Source organism: Ictalurus punctatus, chromosome 27, assembly GCF_001660625.3.
Source record: "Ictalurus punctatus breed USDA103 chromosome 27, Coco_2.0, whole genome shotgun sequence".
Classification (NCBI taxonomy): Eukaryota; Metazoa; Chordata; class Actinopteri; order Siluriformes; family Ictaluridae; genus Ictalurus; species Ictalurus punctatus.
The window spans coordinates 9,866,311-9,891,024 of NC_030442.2; the positions used below are offsets into that span (position 1 = coordinate 9,866,311).

Genomic DNA, 24,714 nt, shown 5'->3' on the forward strand with positions numbered 1-24,714 from the left:
ACTTGAGAACTGCATGCACTGAAGCACTATGTATAGCTCATAGACAATACATAGGATATAAAAGATAAGCTATCTGTGGTACCTCCTCTTTTGACTCTGCTCACACTAAAGACACAACTATGAATTGGACAATTAAATATGTCCCCAAATGTCACCCCAAAAACAGAATGGGCAAAACTAATACTGACACACAGCCCAGACAATATTAATCTCATTAATTATTAGTTTGGAAGACCAACATTTTGTTTTTTCCTCTATGGTAATTAAATGATAAATAAGGTGTTGTGATATGATGAATAAACAACATAAATGAACTGTTTTTCAAACATTTATTTTTATTTTATTTAATTCTCACCTCATCCAAAGACTACAATCTAGTTGTTTATAAAGTATACAAGTGCATGAAAATTAATTAGATAAAACCTCATTTGCATGAATAAATAAAAAGAATTCTTTGAAAATCCAATAAAAAATATCTGCAACCAACTGGCAAAGATTTATTGGGATGTCAGTTGTTTTTAATAAAAACAATTAAACACAAGGAATGTGACAATCACACTATGTCTGTTCCTTGTGTGTAGCTGACAGACTCTTATAAAAACTCTTATATAATCAACATAAATTTACATTCAGAATTCTGATCACCTAAGTGGCAGCTCACTTCTTTTAAACTATGCCTGTGTTTCAAGTATTTTTTTTTTGTTGTTGTTGCCTTAAGTGACATTCTGTGTTACTATCCACTGAATTCTGTATGATTTCATGAGTACACTAATGGTACACTAACAGAGGTTTCACTCTATTTATGCATGTTAGCATTACTGATTAAACTAATGGATGGAGAATCGATGGTGATGATGATGATGATGATGATGAAGTTTAGAATATGGCTGAATGGTATACCAGTATTAAAGTGAATACACACAATTTGGATTTTACCATACTGTAGATATCATGCTAAACTTTGAGCTATATAATTTTTTGAAAAAGCAAACCTAACGCTGAATGACTTCGCATAGTAAGCTGTCTAAATCTGAGTGTCTAAGCATGAGAAACACTGCAATCAAATTGTATATTTCTGCGGTTAGCTATGCTGATAGTGGTTTTGTTTAGTAGCTGTTGACATTTGCTTGCTTAGCTGTATTATAGACTTATTATAATTTTTATTTTTATTTTTATGAAGTTCACTATTGCTATCACAAAAAATTAAGAACAAGCATGAGCCAGTTTTTACTCTATCCTAAGCCAAGGATTGATCAACTTGAAAACTAAAATAGATAGGGAAAATTGGCCCCCACCTACAGGGTCCTATGGCAGAATTGGCACTTTATGTTGTCTTTTGTTTCTACAATGTGCTGTCATTGGACAGTGAAGTTATAACACTATAAATTTGTACCGCCAACCATGTTTCACAGATTTCTTCAGAGTTCTTTATTCCAGGCTCAGATTTATTCCATTGCCCAGTCCACAGTTTTTTTCTTCACCTTTAATACATTTCTTTCTTTACTACAGTCTACACACTCACCGGCCACTTTATTAGGAACACCTGTACATCTGCACATTCATGCAGTTATCTAATTAGCCAATTGTGTGGCAGCAGCACACACACAAAAAAAATGCAAAAAAAAATATATAAAAAATCATGCAGATACAGGGCACGAGCTTCAGTTTATTCAGTTAATAATCAAACGTCGCAATGAAGAAAAAGTGTTATTTGATTTTGATTTTCCATGGATGTTGGTACCAGAAAGGCTAGTTTGAGTATCTCAGAAACTGCAGATCTCCTGGGAATTTCATGAACACAGTCTCTAGTGTTTACACAGAATGGTACAAAAAACAAAAAGCATTCTGTGTGCAGAAAGTCTGCAGGCTGAAACACCTTGTTGATGACAGAGATCAGAGGAGAATAACCAGACATGTATGAGTTGACAGGAAGTCTATAGTAACTCTAATAATCACTCTTTACAACAGTGGTGAGGAGAAAAGCATCCCAGAATGCACAACACATCAATATAAGATAACTGCATGAATGTGCAGGCGTACAGGTGTTCCTAATAAAGTGGTCGGTGAGTGTAGATTTATTCTTTACTCCGGTCCACAGATTTAATCCCAACTCCAGTCCACAGATTTAATCCCAAATCCAGTCCACAGAGTTAATCCCACCTCCAGTCCACGGAGTTAATCCTTACTCCAGTCCATATATTTGTTCCACACTTCTTGGCAAAATAAACCCTGGAGGGACGTCAGTGGAAAGAAACTGTCAGGGCTGAAACAATATGAGGCTGAGAAGTGTCCATCGCTCCTCTAGTTTTATCCTTTCAAGTCTCATTATTTGCTGTGTTTGGAGTGTCAATGGTAAGTCATTAGCTAGTCAGTATCAGTTTTTGATTGTGTTTTATACCGTGTATTTTGTGTTCTAGTTTTCATTCTCTGTTTTGCTGAATATTGCATTATTGGCTCATCAGACCATGAGGTAGCTAAATTAAACGTAGTATTTAAAGTGATTTAATATATTTACTTTTAATTTTCTTTCTGATATGATATTCCTTAAAATGTGATATATATATATATATATATATATATATATATATATATATATATATATATATATATATATATATATATATTTGTATGTAATTACAAACATTGTTGCACGCCATTGTAATAATATTTCAGTTGCCATCGTGTGCTCTGTCATTTTATATACGTTTATGTTGTGTAACATGTACGGCTTTCCTGTACTGTAACCCTATCCTTCCTACCAACTTCCCAGCATGTGTTGTGTATAACTTGTCCATCTTTAGGTTTGGTTTTTATAGGCATAAAACTGAGTCTTGGAATTTGACACAAATTCTCTCGTATTCCCTAAAACAGCCAATTACCAGCATCACTACTGAAAGCTATCCACTTCCTTGCTTTTTTCAGTTTTAAAGCATGAATACTCAGTAATAATTAATACATGATTGCTGCCTGTTGTTTACATCAGTGTTTGCAGATACAGCAGCCCCATTGGACATGCTGCTCACAGCTTGGGCCACTTTTTGTACTGTCCTCCTCTAATTGAACAGCTTGAAAAACTTTCCCCTCCTGTTCGCCTTTTATTCTCCCGCAAAACTTAACATTCAGGACCAGTCAATCCCTTCCGAAAACATGTCAAAAGAGTACTCAGTTCCTGCTTTAACTCCAAAATGAGTTCAATTCTCATGTCCTTGTAGGAGACTACTGTGAGGTGAACTGGTGCCACAATGGTGGGACATGTGTGACTGGCGTAGGAGAGGAACCTTTTGTCTGTATCTGTGCTGAAGGATTTGCAGGAGACACCTGTACTGCCAAAGAGAATGGTAACGGTCACGTCATGTTTATGTGATTAAATATATGTGATAGCAGTATTTAATGAAATACGCAAGTTTTAGACACGTCCACAAATGTGTTCTGTCAGGTCCATGCAGCCCTAACCCATGTAAAAATGATGGCGAGTGTGAGGTGATTGCAAACTCCAGACGGGGAGACGTTTTTAATGGCTATGTTTGCAAATGCCAGTCTGGATTTGAGGGCGTCAACTGCCAAATCAGTGAGTATGCCATCTTATTATAATATGCAGGTGTACTGACCAGGATGGCAGGAGTACATACAGTAGCACTAATCATGTAATTTACAATTTGCCTTGCATTTGCCAAGTCAAGTTAAGCCAAGTTTATGTATACTTTACACAGTCAAGACATATGTACATTGAAATGCTTGTTGCGCAAGTAAAATGAGTCTGGTATGTATAGTCAGTAAACATGGCCAATTAAGGAGGAAACCTTTTTTGTCCAGTAGCCCTTCAGCAAATGTGAAATTATCTCATTTTAATGATTACCTCACATACAACTCACTGCATCCTTCAACATTCTGAAGCTTGTGTTCAAAATAGTGTACAAAGATATCATATGCTCCGTGGACTATAACTACATAGTGCTCACATATATTCATATTTGAGACGTATTTAAGGATTTCCCAAAGGATTTTCCTATAGCAAATTGCATCAATAGGCACTCAAATCATTACTTATGTTGTTTGTGCTTTATTCATTATATTGGTGCTGAAGAAGTGTGTTAACATCATTTACAGTTCATCAAATCGTGTCACAGTTCTGAAATCAGCAGTATTCTCTTGACACTCTTCTCAAAGCCGGCCACAGCAAGAGCATTTACGTTGTCATAGTATTTATTCCAGTTTGTGTTGTTCAGCAGCCAATCTGGAGCTATAATCATTGTAAAACAGACGCACCCAGGATGTAGAATGTACAGTTGTGGTTAGAGAGCACTACGGGTAGTTTTTAAATAATAGGCGTTGTCATGATTTTCCAGTCTTGGCTTGTCTTTGTCTCAGTCTCGGCTTGTCTGGGCTCTGTTTTTCTCCCTTTATGATAGCTAAATGTGGAGTTCTCTGGTGTTCTAGCTGCTAAGGATCCCATGCTCTCACTGCCGTGGCCCAGGTTCGATTCCTGGGGAGGGATCTCCAGCCACTGGGTTGTACTCAGTGCTGGTCCTAAGCCCGGAGAAAATGGGAGGGAATTTGGTGTAAAACCTGTGCCAAATCAAAATCTAAACGGACCCTCCCATAGCGTGGGAATAATGCTAGGAAGGAGAAGATCTCTAAATGTGATTTTAAGCATAGATTCAAATATTCCATAGACACTTCTACAGAAAGTAAAGTACAAAACATAGGAAATAAGCCCCCAGTCTGGTGTGTATACTTAAGGAAAGTCCAGAATTTAATTAAAGTAGGAGGCATTGTGGCATTTAAAAAAAACAACAACTTTTATTATAATTGCACTGTACATACAGTATATTCTGTATATTCTGTATATTAATTTTTTGAAATTATTATTATCTAAAGTGTAGCAAGCAATGTAAATACTTATTTTTAGACATTAAAATGATTAAAGTTTACAAATTATTAATTACTAATGATTACTAATTATTACTTTTTTTTTTTTTTTTTTTTAAATGTCATTAGCCATAGTATTGTAATGGAGCATTCACTGTATCAGATATCCCTATTAAATTCTACCCGAATTTTAATATGTCTTTTGCTGTCCCCACTGCTGGCAGTGACAGAGCCTTAGCATTAGACAGGTCAGCTGCTATAGCGCCAGTGTAATTACTCAAGCTCTAATAAACTCTTAAGAGGTTTTTATAGTAGCATATCCCAGTCTGGGCTTTTGGCCATCCAGAAGGTTCCAGAACCTTTACTTTAAATATAATGGAGAGATTTAGTGAGTTCCTGGAAAACTTTGACAACATCCAGGAAAATCTTCTAAAGCAATACATAGTATTCAATTTAAATAATACTTTTGATGTCCAGTAGTCTCCATCGTATATACAGTTTTTTTCTCTTCTTCAGAAACACCTCTGACCCAAATTAAGTGTTTATCACTGCGTGTTTGCGCACGTGGGAAGCTGATCTGGGCTTGAGCCCAAGCTGTTTTCAGGTCCCATCAATCCTCTTAGGAGTTTTTGGCACAGAGTGGTTGGTGCTGATGAGAAGCGTAAAGGTAGATTAGGGTCTTTTTGTGTTTTGCTTTGGACTGCAGACTCTTAAGCCTATGATAAGTACAGCCTGTCTTCTTCAGAGCACAACAGGCTTTTTTTTTTCTTTCTTTCTTTCTTTCTTTTTTTTTTTTGCCTATACTGGTTAGTTCCAGAGCATACTGCCACTTAGTGGTGACTACTGGAAATTACAGGAAAACAAACAATAGAAAAAATGTGAACTAGAGCATATTGTAAAACATTTTTAATCCGTTTATATTGAATCAAGTTTCTAGAAGGGAATGTATTTTGGCTACTTGAAAAAAACAGAATAATGACAGAAGTCCTGCTTTCTGGTCTGAGGTGCCAGGTAGTGTATAAGCACATATTGTATTGTTGGAAGCTTACAAGGTTTTCTGGAGTTCCATAAAAAGCTGGTGGAATTCCATTTTAAATTGGTATGCAAAGGTATAAAGGAGATAGGTCTGTAATATGTGTGTCATTTGGAGTGCTAAACAAATTACACAAATAAACCAAGCACTGTCGTAAGATAAAATGGAGATTTTGTTTACTGTCATATTTTTTCTAATAGTAGCCTATAGCTTGCAAATTCACTCTAAAAAATTGACGTATTTATTCACTGACAAATAAGTATTCAGCATAATAAAACAGATTACACAGATTTGTTTTTTTATTTGAGCGGCAAATTATCTAGAGTAAGGATTCTTGGACATTTGGACAGTTGTTTTAAATAAGAAAATTATTTTAAAAAGTAATTAAAACGGCAAAGAAATTTACTTTAGAGCTTGTCCGAGCCCCTCTTTTTCTCCCAATGTGCTACTTGTCTGCCTCAGTGCCTCCAGTGTGTGTGTGTGTGTGTGTGTGTGTGTGTGTGTGGAAGAACATCTCTTCCCATGCAGCTGAATGACCTCATAAAGCCTCTTTCTTTGTGTGAGGGGGAAAAAAATTGCAGTCTAAGCTTTATGCATAATAAAGTAGATGCATTCATGTATACATTGAGTTCTCCATGCTCAGAGTTAGGTAAGAATAGTCTTTTAACATTTTTAGTCATGAAACTTCACTTCCTCTATATTTCCAAATTAGGCTTCACTTCTCCATCAACAACTCCTGATGACATAAAATATACCAAAAGGCCTTTTTCTCCATGTAGGGATCTACGTATCATTGCTTTTTATAGTTTAGCCTTACCTTGGGCCAAGTGAAGCACAGAATGTCATCTTCTTAATTCTGTTTAAAGCACACCTTTAATAGGTTTTATCTGGTGTCTCTACTCCAATCATGCCTTCTGCAGATGTTGCATTGCCAGTGATTGCCCCAGGTTTTATCTGAGGTCATGACCTTGCGCTGTGCATTCCCAGACTTTCCTCTGTTCGTGACCACATTCCTACAATGGTGCCTGTTTAAAAACAGTCATTAAATATATGACCACCTGTTATAAAGTGTAAAGAGAAAAGATTTGCGAGCCCAAATTCTCATTAGATTCAGGACCCTGGTGAATGTTTGCCTTTCTCAACCATACAGCACTACAGCCCATTGTAAGCTTTCTAGATGTTTCGTGTACAGTAGAGATTGTCCATCTGAACCAGATAGTACACTGTCCCAGGAGATCATAAACTCGTTTACAGGAAGGTGGAGCACCTGCCTCCATCTGCAAAAGCACACAGTGTCTGCTTTGCACCGCTCTCACTCATCGCTTACTCACCGCATATATAGTCGTACCAATAGCTGACCTGATTAAATAACCCTAGAGAGAAGTTTAAAAGTGGGTAACTCAGAGAATGCACTATTATGCAGTTAACTCATGCAGTTATTTTGTGTGAACAAAATCTTTGCCTTACAGAATACTGCCTTACAAGCTACTTTTAAATGAAATAAGATAACTCACAATTTTACAGATGTGAATGACTGTGATAACCAGCCTTGTAAGAATGGAGGCGTATGTCGTGACTTGGATGGAGACTACACGTGCCAGTGCCCTTCTCCCTATGTAGGGAAGCAATGCCAGCTAAGTAAGCATAGTACTGATCAGTATTCGAATAATGACGCTCATGGATGTACCATAGATTGTATTTTCCCTATATTTATCTTGTATTTTATTAGATGTAAAAAGTTCCACATGAATAATTTCCCTGAATGTGTTTCTTTAATGTCACAAAAATAAAATTTGTGTCATGCTCCATAAACATGCAATTTGTTGCTTCACAATGTTACTAGAACATTTCTCGCACAATGGTCTCTGGTAGTTAACAACCAGCATTATTAAAAGTTACTGTTATTGTTCCAGTAGCTAAAAATTTATTATTTGTATTATTAGTAGTAGTAGTAATTGTATTTGTAAAGGAGTCAGATAGTTATACAGCATCTTTAGTTTATTTTTGAAAACTATACAACACCCAAAGCATTGCTTTATACTATATACAGTCTCCTCCAAAAGTATTGGAACAGCAAAGCCAATTCTATTTTTTTTTCACTGTACATTGAAGACATTTGGGTTTGAGATCAAAAGCTTATTATGAGAAGACAGATCAGAATTTTTTGCTTCCATTTCCTCATATTTACATCTAAATATGTTAACCAACTTAGAACCTGGCACTGTTTGTTTGAACCCACCTATTTTTAAGTGATCAAAAATATTGGAACAGTTGACTGCTAGGAGTTTCTTACTGCCAAGGTATGCCCTGTTAAATTGATTATTTAAAGAATAAACAGCACTGAATGTATACTCTTGGTTTGAGCCCTATTTTTAGCCTGTGAAGACTGCATTTGTTGTTAAAAAGGTTAAACCAACATGAAGGCCAGAGAGCTGTCTGTGGGAGAACAGCAAGAGATTTTGAAGCAGAGAAAATAGGGAAAATCTATCAGAGCCATTGCACAAGTTTTGGGCATAGCCAATACAACAATTTGGCATGTCCTGAAAAAGAAAGAAACCACTGGTGTACTAACATCCAGACATGGAACATGTCGGCCAAGGAAAACAACAGCATGACAGAAACACAGTGAAAGCTGTGAAGTTAGTGACATCACCAGCAACCTTCACAGGGCAGGGGTGAAGGTATCACAATCCATCATTCAAAGAAGACTTCAAGTGTAGAAATATAAAGGCCATACCACAAGATGAAAACCACTCGTGCAGTAAGACTCAGAAGGCCAGATTTGCAAAGAAATACAGAGATGAGCCACAAAAGTTCTGGACCCAAAATTAACCTCTACCAAAGAGATGGAAAGGCCAAATTGGTGAGAAAGAATGGATCTGCTCATGATGCAAACCATAGAAAACCTAGCCTGTAAAAGCAACACAAAAGAAAAATGCAACAGTTTGGTCATATCATTGATGCAGTTATTGTAACCAATGGATATGCAAACAAATGTTAAATGTTATTTAATTTAATTTACTTAAAGACTATCTGTTCCTATACTTTTTCGCACCTACAAATTGGGTGGTCTGCCACTAAAGGTGGCATGTTTTAAGATGTTTAACACATCTAGATGTAATTATCAGGAAATGAAAGCTGAAATTTGGATCTATAATCTCATATTCTTCTTTTAATCTCAAACCCAAATGTCTTCAATGTATAGCGAAAACAATAGAAATGGCCTTGCTGTTCCAAAACTTTCAGAAGGGACTGTATCACAGTATAGATGTGGAGCTAATCTGTCTCTATTCCTGTGGCAGGCTGTATCTCTTTGTTAGGAATGGAGGAAGGGGGAATTGTCGAGTCCCAGATCTCTGCCTCCTCTGTGCACTTTGGCATACTTGGATTGCAGCGGTGGGGACCTGAACTTGCCCGCCTCAACAACCAGGGTTTCGTCAACGCTTGGAGTTCAGACCCCAATGACAAGAACCCTTGGCTTGAGGTTGTTAGAAATATCACTGAGACAATCTGTGGTCTCGCATAATAATTTACGCTACTTATCCAAAAACTGAATGCATTTTAGATAGGCTTTGTTTTCTTAACCATGACTGTTCTTTCAGATCGATCTACAGAAGAAGATGCGTCTCACTGGCATCATCACACAAGGAGCCAGTCGCATGGGCACATCTGAGTTTATCAAGTCCTTCAAGGTTGCATCCAGCTTTGATGGCAAAATGTATATGATGTATAGAACTTCTGGCCAGAGGAAAGACAAGGTGAGTAGCATAGATAATGCATTACTCTTTGTCTTTTTTTTCTGTGGTTTAGTTTGGTATTTACATCTGTCTTACATTCCTGCAGGTGTTTATTGGGAACACCGATAATGACAGCACCAAGACAAACCTGTTTGACCCCCCGATTGTGGCTCAGTACATTCGCATCATCCCTGTGGTGTGCCGCACAGCATGTACTCTGCGGCTGGAGCTGGTTGGCTGTGAACTCAATGGTAATTCAGATGACTGATTAAAAAAATCTTGTTTTCTTTGAGCAGAATGACTGCGATATATGCCACTCACTTTTACTAGCATCTAGAATTTTTAAAAGACAGTTTAAGAGTGAGGGTTTATTTTCTACATAGCATCAGAATCATGTTATAGCCTCCAATTTTTTTTTTTAAATGCATGATGCAAAAGCCTGGACTAAAAACTCACTTGCTAAATAGATTAAATGTCATATACACGTGTATGTGGTGTGTGTGTGTGTGTGTGTGTGTGTGTGTGTTTTACTTTGCTTCATTTATTATTTATTATTACATTTATTTATTTTATTATCTTTCAGTGTTTTCTTTGTATTTCATACCCTATATTCAATGTTTTGTTACTTTATACATACTATTTTTTTCTATTCTCATATTTATCTCTATCCATTACTTCTTACTCCCAGGCTTTAGCTGAAATTGATCTCTCCCTTTCATGTGCTATTTCATTACTGTGTTATTCTTTGCATTTGCCAGCATATTTATCATTGTCCCTCCTCTTCCATCTTTCTGGTTACAGTCTACTCCAGTGCTGTAGGCTGCACTGAGTCCCTGGGTATGAAGTCTCGTCTTATCTCAGACAACCAGCTGTCGGCTTCCAGCGCTTTCCGCACCTGGGGCATAGATGCATTTACATGGCTTCCACACTATGCTCGCCTGGACAAGCAGGGCAAAACCAACGCCTGGTCCCCAGCCAGCAACAACCGCACTGAGTGGCTTCAGGTGACTAGTGCTTCTTTTAAGCCTTTAAGTTCACATTAAAAAAGCAAAACAAAACAATTGTATTGCTGTATTGCAAATCTAATGGCCTTGATCATTTATTTATTTATTTAATCATATATTGCTGGATTCACCTGTTAAACTCAACCAGATCAAGACATCTCTCACATTACTCACTCCTCCTAACACAAGTCCCTGTTAGTTTCATCGTACTTACCTAGTTCCATCGTAGTTTTGCCCCATTATATATGCATTTATGAGCTGGTCCCTCCTAAAGCCCAAATACAGGGTGGAGATCAACATAGTTGTCACGTACCGTGGAGAATACGGAAGCAGATGTAGGCAGCAGATTCAGGCAGTATAATCTAGAGGAGTAAACAAAGTTCGTAGTCGAGAAACAAGCAGGGGTCAGGCGATCATGCAAACAAAACAAACAGGGCAAGGCAGAAATCGAGGTCGGGAACGTAAACAATGGTCAACGTCACTTTGCAATAAACGTGGTAGAAGGCTTGGATAACGACAGAGAAACTAGTCAGCTGAACGTTTACTTCGCAAAGTATGTCTGCATCCAAAGTCTCTTAAAAGCTGCGGTGAGAGGGCGAAGTGATTGGCTGCAGGTGTGTGTGATCATAACTCTGGGGAAGGTGAGCGCATGTGTGTGTGGGAAGTGTAGTCCTCAGCGGCCATGTTAGAATTGGGTGTTGCTTCTCAGGAAACCGAGTCATAGCTGGGCTGAGATATGACAGAAACCCCCCCCCCCCCCCCCCCAAAGGGCTCACTCCGGGAGCAGAGTTCTCTTTCTGGGTCTCCCCTGGGGTCGTGGACCTGGAAGTTCAGGGTGAGCTGCATGGAAGTCCTTGCTGAGCTGTGGGTCCAGTATGTCTTGTGTTGGAATCCAGCATTGTTCTTCTGGTCCGTAGCCCTCACACTCGACTAAATATTCCAGCTTACTTCTCCTGCGCCTAGAGTTGAGGATATTCTTGATCAGGTATGCAGGTTGCCCATCGATCTCCAGTGGTACAAGAGGGGTTTCGGAGGGCACCTGCGTGGCTAGAGGTCCTGTGATGACGGGCTTAAGACACGTGGAAGGAGGGGGCTATGCGGCTGTGTCAAGGTAATTCCAGATGGTAGGTAACCTCATTGATTTGTTTGAGGATCTTGAATGGCCCCATGTATCATTTGTGTGAGTTTTTTGCAGCCATGTGGTTGTCTCAAGTCCCTTGTGGATAACCAAACCCTATCTCCAGGCTGGTAATGTGGATGTTCACTGCGGCAGCGATTAGCTCTACATTTGTATGTGTGTGGCATCTGTCTCAGGCACTGGTGTGTGTTGGACCAAACTTGTTCGCTCCTCTGGAACCACTGATCCACTGCTGGTGATTCCGTGGGAGTTGCATTCCAAGGAAACAGTGGGGGTTGGTAGCCTAGGACGCACTGAAATGGAGGCCCGTGGCTGAGTGTTGTAGTGAATTTTGAGGATATTCGGCCGACGGAAGGAATCTGCTCCAATCCTCGGGGTTAGAGGCACAGAATTTCCTAAGGAACTGGCCTAGTTCCTGGTTGACTCGTTCCACTTGGCTGTTAGCTTGTGGATGATAACCAGATGTGAGATTGACTGTGATCCCCATTTTTTCCATAAAACTGGACCATACCCTGGATGTGAATTGAGGTCTTGGATCACAGACTATTTCCTCCGGGATGCCGAAGTAACTGAATACATGCTGAAATAGTAATTCGGTTGTCATGAATGCGGTGGGCAGGGTGTGTAGTGGAACGAACCTTACTGACTTTGAAAAGCGGTCCACTGTTACCAGAATGGTTGTGTTACCTTGGGACTTGGGTAGATCTGTAACAAAGTCAATAGATATATGTGACCATGGGTGTTCTAGTACGGGCATGGGTTGGAGCTTGCCGTGTCCGTGGTACCTTACTCTGTGCACATGATGAACATGACGCCACCACTCTGTGTATCTCCCTCTCCAATATTAGGCCACCAGTACTTCTCCCATAATAGATGGTAGGTGCGTTGTGCCCCTGGGTGACCTGTGCCAACCACCGTGTGGGCCCAGATGACGAGTTCCTGTCAGTGCCATTCAGGCACGAATCGTCTTCCTGAGGGGCATGTTTCTGGAACTTGTGACTGGGGAATGTTCTCTACCGCTTGATCCAGCTCCTACTCTAGGGCACTGATAATACATGAGGGGGTATGATGTACTCCTCTGAACCTCGGTGTTGTCCAGACGAGACAGGGCATCAGCCTTAGTGTTCTTGGATTCGGGTCGGTATGACAGGGTGACTGGAACCTGGCGAAAAACAGTGACCATTGGGTTTTTGTGATCAGTGGATATGATGAAAGGGTGTTCGCTGCAGCCAGTGTCACCATTCTTCCAGGGCTAGCTTAACGGCCAAGAGTTCTCTATTGCCCACATCGTAGTTTCTTTCGGCAGGTGATAGTTTTCGTGAAAAGAATGCCACCGGATGGAGTTTGGGCCTCTCTCCGAAACGCTGAGAGAGAACAGCTCCTACGCCTGTCTCTGATGCGTCGACCTCCACCACGAATGGTTTGGATGGGTGTGGGTGCTTGATAATGGGAGCGGTTGTGAAGGCCTTCTTGAGCTGATCAAGTGCTGCTTGGGCAGCTGGGTTCCATGGCAGGCCTTTGGGCTTTCCTTTCAACAAGGACGTCAGTTGGTTTGCTATGGAGCTGAAATTTCAGATGAACCTTCTGTAGAAATTGGCGAAACCCAGGAATCTCTGTAGCTCCTTCACTGTTGCAGGCTTGGGCCAGTCTACCACTGCTTTTACTTTTACTTGGTCCATGGTAACCCCCTCAGGGCTGATGATGTACCCCAGAAATGAAATGGTGTCCTTATGGAACTCACACTTTTCGGTTTTGACGTACAGCTGGTGCTGGAGTAATCATTGCAGGATGTTACAGACATGGTGAACGTGCTCCTCCTTGGAACTGGAATAGATCAATATATCGTCAATGTACGTGATTAAGTTACGTCCCAGAATGTCCCTTAAGACATCGTTTATTAGACACTGGAAGACAGAGGGAGCGCTATAAAGCCCATACGGCATTACCAGGTATTCGTAGTGCCCGGAGGTGATGCTAAACCCCGTCTTCCACTCGTCTCCCTCTCTGATCCAGACCAGGTTGTAAGCACTGCAGAGGTCCAGCTTTGTGAAGATGGTAGCAGCGCAAAGTTGTTCTAGAATGACTGGTACTAACGGAAGAGGGTAGCGATACTTGATACAGCATTGGTTTAGACCCCTGTAGTCTATGCATGGTCGTAACCCTCCTACCTTTTTCTCCACAAAGAAGAATCCGGCAGATGCTGGGGACGTAGGGGGTCTTATGTAGCCCTGTTGTAGTGCCTCTTGGATGTATTCCTCCATTGCTCTCTGTTCAGTCTGTGATAGTGGGTAAACCCTTCCTCGGGGTGGCGTAGTGCCCGGAAGCAGATCAATGGCGCGGTCGTAGGGCCGATGAGGTGGTAATCCACTGGCCTTTTCTTTGCTAAACGCCTCGCTGAGGTCCTGTTATTCAGTGGGAATGTGGACTGTGGTAGTCTGGTTTGGGCTCTCGATGGAGGTGGTCCCTAGCATGATCACTGGTGTCCGAAGACAATGTTTGATGCAATGGGGGGACCAGTGCGTGATCTCCTTGTGAGTCCAGGAAATACCCGGGTTGTGGTGTTCTAACCAGGGGAGGCCTAGGACCACTGGATGTCTGGCAGACACTGTGACGTAGAACACCATGCTTTCCTGATGGAGTGCGCTGGTCCGGATTTTGAGTGGTTCAGTGCAATATGTGATGAACCCCCCCCCGATGGGGGCCCCATCAATGGCTTGGATCCTGCGTGGTGTGATTAGTGGGCGAACGGGGATGTTGTGCTGCTGTATGGTGGTCTGGTCAATGAAATTCCCTGCCGCTCCTGAGTCAATCAGTGTTTTTAAAGTACAACTTAGTCCTGAGTATTCCACTATGACCGGCAGCAAGAATGCAGATTGAAATGCACTCTGGGTTAAAGGACCCAAACTCAACCCTGGCTGAGGTAGCTTAGCCGCTCCGTTGTCTCCTACGTCACAGCTTTGCTTGAGGGCATTGTTATATGAAGTGCTTCTCCTCACCGCAGTAGAAGCAACGAAGCTCGCAACGCTGTCTCTCTCTCTCCTCTGTGTTAACCCACGCCCGACCCAGCTGCATTGGTTCAGCGGGGAGACTTTGCACCGCAACATCTGCCTCGCTGCGTACTGGGCAGCGGCTCTGTAGCAGGCAGTCTAGGCGAAGAGCCAGGTTAAGTGAGTCAAGAGTTAGCTGATCATCGCGACATGCCAGTTCTGTTACTATCTCCGTATTCAGTCCGTGGCGAAACATAGTCTTGAGGGCGGGTTGGTTCCATCCTCTCCTGGCCGCGACAGTACGAAACTCTAAAGCATAATCTGCAACGCAGCGTGTCCCTTTCTTCAGGGTCAGTAATTCCTCCCCGGTCTCCCTGTTGTAGTGGAGAGTGATCAAAGTTGATCTGAAATCGCTCTGTCAGTTAATCCATGGTAGTGATGGTGCTGTCTCCCTGCTGTGGCCGGTCGTATTTCTCTGGGGCCAGTATAGGAGGAAAATGCGCAGTCGTTGGTGTAGCGACCGGCGTGGCTTGAGCTAGCCTAGCTACCTGCTCAGTCAGGTTGGCTAGCTGTTGTCTCTGGTCGCTAATAATCCGACCATGGCCTTCAACGGCTTGATGCCACCGCGGATACCCCGCTGCTTCCATTTGGAGGTGAAGTAATCTGTCACGTACCGTGGGGAATACAGAAGCAGGTGCGGGCGGCAGATTCAGGCAGTATAAACCAAAGGAGTAAACAAAGTTCGTAGTCGAGAAACAGGCAGTTGTCAGGCGATCATGCAAACAAAACAAACGGGGCAAAAATCGAGGTCGGGAACGTAAACAATGGTGAGCGCATGCATGTGTGGGAAGTGTAGTCCTCAGCAGCCATGTGAGAAGTGGGTGTTGCTTCTTGGGAAACCGAGTCATGGCTGGTCTGAGATATGAGAATAGTGAAGGAGCTAGGAGTTTCTCATGTTCACATGTCCATGTGCATTTTGTGACCAGGAATGAGTGAATGAACTACCTCTTCTGATTTATCCAGACAGAAATAGCTTACTAATGAAATAGTTAGAATAGATCTTTTATATTCATTGACCGAATTAATATTTCTGCATTAATATACAGTTTTTGGCAGATATTGAAAAATATGCAACCCAAACTAAAAGTAGTTATGTAGTGCCTGATTACCTAAACCTATCCATGTTGTTTTTACCATACTCTGGCCTTAGTGTCAAAGTTTTTAAAAGCTTTCATTCATCTTCAGTCACCGCGTTATCCTGATCAGGGTCATGATGAAAAATAGTGGAGTCTATCCCAGGAACACTGAGCATAAGGCAGGAATAAACCCTGCATGGAATGTTAGTCCATCGCAAAAGGAAAAATTAGCATAAATATTCACACACTCATTCACACCTATGGGCAGTGTAGCATAGTTAATCCACCTCCATGCATGTTTTTTGAGGTGAGCAGAAACACAAGCTCAGGAACTAACAGGGACCCTGGAGCTGTAAGATGCCAAACCTACCCATTGTGTCACTGTGCCGCCCTTCAAAATGTGCAGTAGATATGTTTCATAAAAATAAATATTGATCGTATACAATACATATACAACAAATATGCTATATTGCAACAGCTGTATGTTACTTAGGTTCATTTGCATATCCATTTTTTTGTTTAGTACAATTGTTTGCTTTGAGGTCTGTAAAAAGTGTATCTCTTAGTAAATCTGCCCCATAAGTGTTAGAATTGTTGCACAAAGTATATTAGTGCAGTGTGTATTTCGTAATTTTATCATTCCTTTTACATTGGCCTTTATTTACAGAGATTATATCATGGGTCCAATGCTGTTTATCAAGGCCTTGCCGTCTTTTGTGTTCTGTCTTCATTAGCTGGACTTGGAGAAGCCTAAAAGAATCACAGGCATCATCACACAGGGAGCAAAAGACTTTGGCGTTGTGCAGTTTGTGTCTGCCTTTAAGATTGCATTCAGTGATGATGGTCAGTCATGGAGCATTGTAAAAGATGCAAGCAGCAGAGCAGATAAGGTTAGTGAATGTTCTCTTTCTTTTGTTTCTCTTTTTATGTTTCATAGACAACAGCACTGATGCCAAATTGTCAAATCTGGGTTACTGATCAGAAGGTCAGGGGTTCAGTCCATAGCACTGCCAGGCCTTGGGTTATTGATTGGAAGGTCAGGGGTTCAAGCCCCAGCAGTCCAAAGCTGCCACTGTTGGGCCTTGGAGCAAGACCCTTAACCCTCTCTGCTCCAGGGCGCCGTATCATGGGTGACCCTGTGCTCTGACCCCAACCTCCTAACATGCTGGGATATGCAAAGAGAAAAGAATTTCACTGTGCTGTAATGTGCATGTGACCAATAACGACTCATTATCATTATTATCATGATCATTTCTGAAGACTGAAGCGCATTGTATACTTTGTGGCTACAAGGAAAAGTTTATGTCTTATTGTTCTTGTTATGAGAAGCATTAATACTGCTGCTCTCTGTGTCTTAATATCACTCATTGTTATGCTTCCTGTGCCAAAGAAAGCGGTTTGATCATCACAAATCTAGGTATAAAACCCAAACTTCTTATGTAACATGACTCACCCAGGTTTCTTTTCTGCTTCAGATTTTCCAAGGCAACATTGACAACAATACACACAAAAAGAACTTGTTTGAGCCACCTTTCCTTGCCCGATTCGTGCGCTTCCTGCCTTGGGAGTGGCATGAACGCATCACTTTAAGGATGGAGCTGCTGGGCTGTGAGGCTTAGAAATCATGAAGAGGATCATGGCATGTTTTGTCCAGTACCTGGTTGTGTATTATCATCTTAGATATAAGCAGTCACTGTGTGTTAATGGTTTGGCTGAGAATATAGAATAAATTGTACTGACTGGATTGTCTGGCTGATTTAGAATGATACAATCTTGTAATTCGTCTTGGTATCTGTTGCTAATATGCCTAGATTAATACTGGCACTTTTGTTTGTCATTTTTATATTGTACGATTCTGAAATTTTAGAGATATTAATGCATTCATATAGTACATGAATGCATTAACCAGTCCTACAAGCATTCTAGTCCCCAGTAATCAGCCTGATGTCCATATTACTTTTTAGCTTACTCTGATTTTTGGTCAAAGACTATAGAGTATGTAGTCAGGGATTGTGCAATAAATTAATATAAAGCATAAATTCTAAAATATAAAAGAGTATGGTCTAAAAATTGAGGCAAATCAATATGAATATAATTAAATTTGTTGGTAAATATGAAAGTGTCCCACTACTAGTATTTCACTGATATGATTCTGCATGCATTTTTAAGTAAAATTTGTGATTTCTAATCTACATTTTGCTTTGTATATTTGTATTGACAGTTTCAACAACCAAATTCATACAGAAGTGTAGAAAGGTTTTTTTTTTTTATTATTCTTTTATTTTTTTTTTTAATAAAATGCACTGTATGTTTCTCATTAACAGCCATTCTTAATAAATGCTTAAGGATTGTTTCTTCTCTTTGTGTGATTATATAAAGCACTTTCAAAGCACAATTAAGCAATAAATGGCAAAAGCCAGTCTTTAAATAGGTAAAGTATGAGTTACTCCATCTTCGTGCATTCCTAAATCCCCAATTATAGTGCTACAGAATCTTGCCTTTTACAGACTTCCAAGAATCCCATTTCTTTGTTTGCATCACCTCGTAGAAACAATGTCATGCAACAACTAGCAAATGCAAGAGATTATATTAACATTTACAGCCGAGGCCTTTGCGGTCTAAACTTTACTACACAAATTACAGGCTCCTCCTCAGCTCCCTGCACCCGATCAGCATTCCTACCCTGGAGCAAAGCCTTTCATCTGATCCTGTGAGTGTATACACACTGCCTTCTAAACCCATGTAATGGCTCTCTGTGTGTGAGGACAGACAGGGGGAATCTAGATGAGCTCTGAAACAGACAGCTGACGAATCAACAAAGCCTCTTTTTTTTTTCTGGAGTTTTAGATTGGTATCTGCCCAGGTGTGTGCAGTCTGTGCTCTTAGATACTGGTGGTGAGACACAGCTCTTTATTTCTTGAGACCTTGCAGTTTTTAAGTCTCGTAATTACAAAAAGATACAAAGAGGTAAGATTCAATTAAAAAAATTTATTTGTGTGATTTTTTTCTTCATTATTTAGATTTTTTTATGGTAACACTTGACCTACACCAGCTACATGATACTGCAATTCTGCAAAGCTTTTATTATCTTCTTGGCACTGTCTTACCCTGTTATTAGATTTGTGGACACTTTGTGGCAAGCAAGATGTCTCTCTTCTTTCAGTACTCTATGACAGTTGTTTCCTGATGAGCTCATCTGTTATGGTTCAGGCTGTAGTGATAAATGTACCATAACAAGGAACTAATCAACAGAAAGGAGGGAAAAAATTGTCAGCAGAAATGAGAGCCAAAAATCCTTAGATTGGGGGAACAGGAAAACAATTCCTCATCTAACTTTCTAATGGGTTTTACATTTACAAGTAGTATTATAATTCATTGTGTCTGGGTAAATACTGCAATTAAATCTGCTAGTTTACCATGGATTAATGTTTTTGAATTTGTAATATAGTAAGGGTGAAATGTTTGTGACACGCAGTGTTATTATATTAGAAAATCTAATTAAATGTAGTAATCAAAGTCAATTTCCTGTTGCTGTGAAGGTTCTCTCTATAGTCTGATGTATCTGAATATATTAAAGCTGAAGGATCCTCCTCTAACGTAGCTTTAAATGACCTCTTGTCCTATGTCTCATCTTTCATATGTCTTCTTTCCATCCTCTCGGCTCAGCGTCACCTTAGGATTAGTAAATCTCTGTTTAAAGCCAGATACAGGAACTCAGGAAAGTACAATTAAAGATCACAGAGTGAGTAAACATGGATCATGTTATAGATGCCTGTAGAGTCCGTTAAAACAGTTTAATATTGTTGGTATGTGTCTGTGTAATGTTTTATTGTAGTTCCTTAAGAAATTAGCTTTATTGCGATATGTATGATAGAGAAACAGTATTAAGACATTCTACAGTGGCATGTGATAGCTTCATTAATGAGTTATGATACTTTTATCCAAGTATGCTAAAAACTGCACAAATAAGTTGCATAGTCTGTCATAATACTTCATAACTTTGCAACTTAAAGTTACTGTAAAGTTGTCAGCTTTTCCCAGTAAGATACTATGGCAGTAAAGAGTGTGACATGTTTTTCTTTGCTTTGCTTGCTATTGTCTGTCTTTGGTTGCCTTGCTGAGAAAAGCCAGTACTTTTTCATTGCCTAAATAGTTTTGCTATCACTGTTATAGTGGGAGGATTTCCAAGAGGGCTGTTCCAAATGGCAAAAGTACACACTCTACTGGTCTTTACCCTGCAAGTACTCTACTCTTGCCATGCAAACTCCACTTTTTCCAGTGACTTCTTCTACCAAAACATCTTGAATGGAAGTGCGAATGGAGAAAGTATGTTTACAGGAGTGCCTGTTGAAAAACAATATTTTTACTCATAGTGGTAATTTTACCAAAGCAGTTACTACATTTATGACCGTAAAGAAAATATTTTCTACTTTTTAAACAAACAATTGCTTAGACATAGAGTTGCTTGTATGTCACTTTTAAATTATTTTACGTAATAAAAATACAGTATTTTGGACAAGTTTTCAAATGAGGAGGCCAAAGTTTTTCCACATTTATATATATATATATATATATATATATATATATATATATATATATATATATATATATATTATATATATATATATATATGTGTGTGTGTGTGTGTGTGTGTGTTGTTTGTGTGTGTGTGTGGTAGCCTGTAAAAACCCTTCGCATGTTGACATTTGGACATTTTCTACAATATGCTATATATAAAATTGTATTTAAAGATTCCTCTGTGACTGCAAGTTTAGTTGTCAAAGTATGTTATAGTCAGAATAAAATCTATTTTGGTCAAAACTGGATTTTTCATCTTTTAGGCTTATTGTCCTGTTCTAATCCCTAACTATTTTCTTTGTGTACAGTTCATTTCAATGGCATAAAACTGCGAGTTGAAGTTCAGCCACACTCTGTGTTTGCTGTGAGGGGTAGTAATGTCACCCTGCCCTGCCAGTTCAGGTACGAGCCTCCATTAATCAGCCCTCGGAGGGTGAGGGTCAAATGGTCCTTGTTACTACACTCCGGGGACGAAGCGTCCAATGTGCTTGTGTCTATTGGTCACCGTGAACGAAGCTTTGGAGCGTTTAAAGATCGAGTGCATCTTCAGAAGGATGTCCAAGGAGACATTTCACTCATTATCACCAATGTGAGCCTGCAGGACAGTGGACAGTATCGCTGTGAGGTTATTGACGGGTTGGAGGATGAGAGTGCAACAGTGAATTTAGGGTTCAGAGGTGGGAGCTAAGCTTCTCAAATACAAGCTTTATCATTTTTCTTACAAATACAAACCTTAAAACTTCATTAGATTATGTGGCCTGTTAAGAAGATTTTCAGTTATATGAGAGAGATATTTGACATGTCTAGTAGTAGTAAGTCAAGACATTTCTCCCACTGTGTAAGGTCCTTCAGTTCTTTTGCTTCTATGTGTAACCCTGCGACATGCTGATCATAGATTAGGTCCATATGTTTCAGGAGTGGTGTTTCCCTACCAGCCTCAACATGGCCGCTACAACCTAGCCTTCAAGGAAGCCCAAAAAGCCTGTAATGACCAAGATGCTGCTATCGCCACATTCGATCAGCTCTTCGCTGCATGGCAGGGAGGGCTGGACTGGTGTAATGCTGGCTGGCTGGCAGATGGCACAGTGCAGTACCCCATTGTCCAGCCCCGACAGCCTTGCGGAGGCCTTGATCTGGCTCCTGGGTTACGCAGCTATGGAGCCAGGCATAAACATAGAAACCGTTATGATGTCTTCTGTTTTACCTCCACTGTTATGGGTAAGACTTAATTTTGCCTCTTTAGAGGTAAACTTTAGAACTATGAGAAATACTTTACTGTTGAGTTTTGTATCGAAAGTTGTTATGGTCTTCTTTCAGTTGCGATTGCTCAATTATTTATGTGACATCAAACATCAAAGTGTCTTCCATGTCTAAAATAAACACATGAATAATGATATAAATGATATAAAATGTAGAATCACTGCTAACTTCCACTTGGAAATTAATTTCCAGTTAGGCTAAAGTTAGGTATCATATACTATAATTAAACCAAAAAACCTAGCTATCATTAGTCAAACTATTTTATTGTGTGAAATAGCTTTCTAGATATCCTGGCTACTGGTAGATAAAATATAATCTATAGTCTAAAGTTAGCTAGCTTGCTACCTCTTGGTTTTAATTACATGACACCTACGTTTAACCTAGGTTGTTAGCAAACTTGTCTAGCTACTAAAGTCTTCCCCTGAAGAGATACTATTATCTAAGCTACCTATTTAACCGACAATATTAGCTTAGCACTGTGTTGAGGTTGCTGGTTACTGTTGCGCACATACACTTCCTTTTTTCCTTGTTTAATATTGCAGATAGCCAAGGGGCCAGTGCTATTTTCACTCTGATAACAGATTCTGACTTCAACCACACTCAACACTTAGATAAGAAATTCTGACACCCAAAAGCAATAATGGTCTCTCTCAGTAGAGATCATTCTATTATTCCTAAGACTTCATAATTGATTCTTAATGTTCCATAACAACAGTATATCTTTGCTTCTATATGAAAATTGAAAAATATACCTGCACTCAGTATGCCACCTGGCTCAAGCTTAATTATATACTAGTTAGTCTAATGCTAGCTACCATGATAGAAAGCATGGTTGCATGATAATATATCAATATATATTGTGGGCTAATGTTATTTAGTGCTTGGTTTAAATTATATGACACTTAGTCTGACTTTAGCTAGCTTGTTAGAAAATGTGGCCAGGCAGATTTGAGTAGTTGTTGTTGAGGAGGTTATCATTAGATAAGTTAACAATTTATCTGGGGAGATTAGTATAGTGCTGTATTTAGTTAGATAGTTAGCTTACAGATAAGAGTTGCAGATAGCCGTGGAGCCAAAGCTATTTTTATTCTGTGATAACAAATTCTGACAACTTAAGTAAAAGTAGTAAGTTGTTTCTCACTATATAATTACATTAAATGCTAAATGGTTCTGTACTAAATTTATGCACTTCTGATGGCCGTAATGAACTTGATTTGGTGTATTGTTCTATTCTCCTCCAGGACAAGTGTACTTCTTGCAGCATCCTCAGAAGTTCAACTTTACCATGGCAGTCCAGGCCTGTATTGACGATGGTGCACAGATTGCCAAAGTTGGTCAGTTGTTTGCAGCATGGATGTTTTCAGAGCTGGACCAATGTGATGCAGGATGGCTAGCAGATGGAAGCCTGCGTTACCCAATCAGCAACCCTCGCCCGAACTGTGGCCCTCTGAAGTCAGGGGTCCGTAGCTTTGGCTTCCCTTTGCCATATCACAGACACGGTGTATACTGCTATAGATCTAGGTAAAGGATCTTTGAGACTTAGTGCCTGTTGAATGTGAAATAAGAGGTACAACAGCCGTCTATCTAACTGTATGTTTGGACTTTTCTAAGAACTTGGATGAGAAGAGATGGAAGGACAAATTTGATTGACAATTTAACCTTACACATTGTCCAGATATAATTGAGATTCTGCCTCAGATTGATTTGAATAGCTTAGGTCACTAGGAAAAATATTAATTATGTACAAGTACCTAGTTCATAATTTCAGTGACAAATTATTACAACAAGAGCATATGGACATAGTGTTTTTCCAATTAAATCCCATCTGATTAAACTAATTTTAGCTGAAGAAAGATCAGACATTTAGGCCAGTAATCCCCTACTTTTACTAATACATTTAAAATTTTTCATTATTCATGAAACAATATTTACCTTACTAACTTCACGAAAATATCAAGGCACACTAATACTAATACAAAATCCAAATTGTTCCCTGAAAATTATTTTTAATTTCCAATTTCAAAAAAGACAAAGCTGCTTAGATTGATCAAGCATAAGTTTCTTATCATTAGTCACAGTAATGGTTATGTATTTTCAGTTATATCAGGTTAAATATTTCTGTCAAGCTCTTTTCTCTTTATTATTATTATTATTATTATTATTATTATTATTATTATTATTATTCTCATCATCATCATTTTAGTGGAGCTTCTGAACCCTGAAGCACTTTCTGAACTAAAAAAATGGATAATGTGATTATTGTCTTGTAGATATTTATATTATCAACTATTTAATCATACCTTGCTTTTATGAACTACCTTTCTAGATTCATTCATTTCTAAGAAATAGGAAAGATGTAACTTTTTTTTTTTTTAAATATTAAGTTCTATATGAATACAAAAGGTGGTGGTTTCATTTAATGCAAAAATATGCCATTTTCGTAAAAAAATATATAGCAATTGCACATCAAAATGACCACATAATGTATTTTTCTACCAGCAGTGTATTTCTGTATCATTAACTACTCAGCCTGCACTGATCAAGGATCAGTTCTACATCCTAATGAATCCTGTTAGATTACTAAAGAGAAACCAACTGTATAATCACACTTGAGACGCTTGATAAATGAGTTACTGCCTTACAAATTTCCACTTCAGCTCTGAAACTGAACCTGTCCTACCAGTAGGGGTCTCAGTGTGTGAGTGTACCCTGTGGACGTGGAGGAGCTCTAGGTAAGAGAGGAGAAAGGGCCGTGTGCATAAGAGGAGCCCTAAAAGAGCCCATTCAGTCAAAGGCTACCCTACACTCCACCCTACTGAGCACACTGCAACGCTTGTAATTTTACAACTCTTGTAATTTCAAGGGTACTTATTGCTCTATTCCAAGCCCAGCTGCATTTTTAGACTGGGCTGGACAAGGTGAAAACACTTTCCATCACCTGTGAACTGTGAATAATGTCTCAGAGTAAAAGT

The 24,714-nt window shown here is 39.5% G+C and overlaps 2 protein-coding genes across 7 annotated transcripts; both read left to right on the forward strand.

Moving 5' to 3' along the window:
* Window positions 1-2,198: 2,198 nt before the first annotated feature.
* On the forward strand, window positions 2,199-18,257 carry mfge8a (milk fat globule EGF and factor V/VIII domain containing a). 2 transcript variants are annotated; one of them, XM_017458439.3, is made up of 10 exons: window positions 2,200-2,352; window positions 3,213-3,338; window positions 3,437-3,568; window positions 7,427-7,540; window positions 9,205-9,386; window positions 9,505-9,660; window positions 9,746-9,890; window positions 10,441-10,643; window positions 16,639-16,794; window positions 17,380-18,257. In XM_017458439.3, exons 1-10 carry the CDS (start codon window positions 2,274-2,276, stop codon window positions 17,521-17,523), a joined length of 1,437 nt encoding a protein of 478 aa, XP_017313928.1. In that variant the 5' UTR covers window positions 2,200-2,273; the 3' UTR covers window positions 17,524-18,257. The 2 variants fall into 2 exon arrangements, with proteins under 2 accessions (XP_017313929.1, XP_017313928.1); XM_017458440.3 differs by lacking the exon at window positions 7,427-7,540 and having other exon boundaries at window positions 2,199-2,352.
* Window positions 18,258-18,351: 94 nt separating this feature from the next.
* LOC108259204 (hyaluronan and proteoglycan link protein 3) lies at window positions 18,352-24,666 on the forward strand. 5 transcript variants are annotated; one of them, XM_047151490.2, is made up of 6 exons: window positions 18,352-18,871; window positions 19,571-19,646; window positions 20,078-20,230; window positions 20,791-21,159; window positions 21,383-21,700; window positions 22,984-24,666. In XM_047151490.2, coding segments are annotated over exons 2-6 (1,125 nt in total). In that variant the 5' UTR covers window positions 18,352-18,871; window positions 19,571-19,645; the 3' UTR covers window positions 23,268-24,666. The 5 variants fall into 5 exon arrangements, with proteins under 5 accessions (XP_047007446.1, XP_017313930.1, XP_053532537.1 ...); XM_017458441.3 differs by having other exon boundaries at window positions 21,398-21,700; XM_053676562.1 differs by having other exon boundaries at window positions 19,571-20,230.
* Window positions 24,667-24,714: the final 48 nt, after the last annotated feature.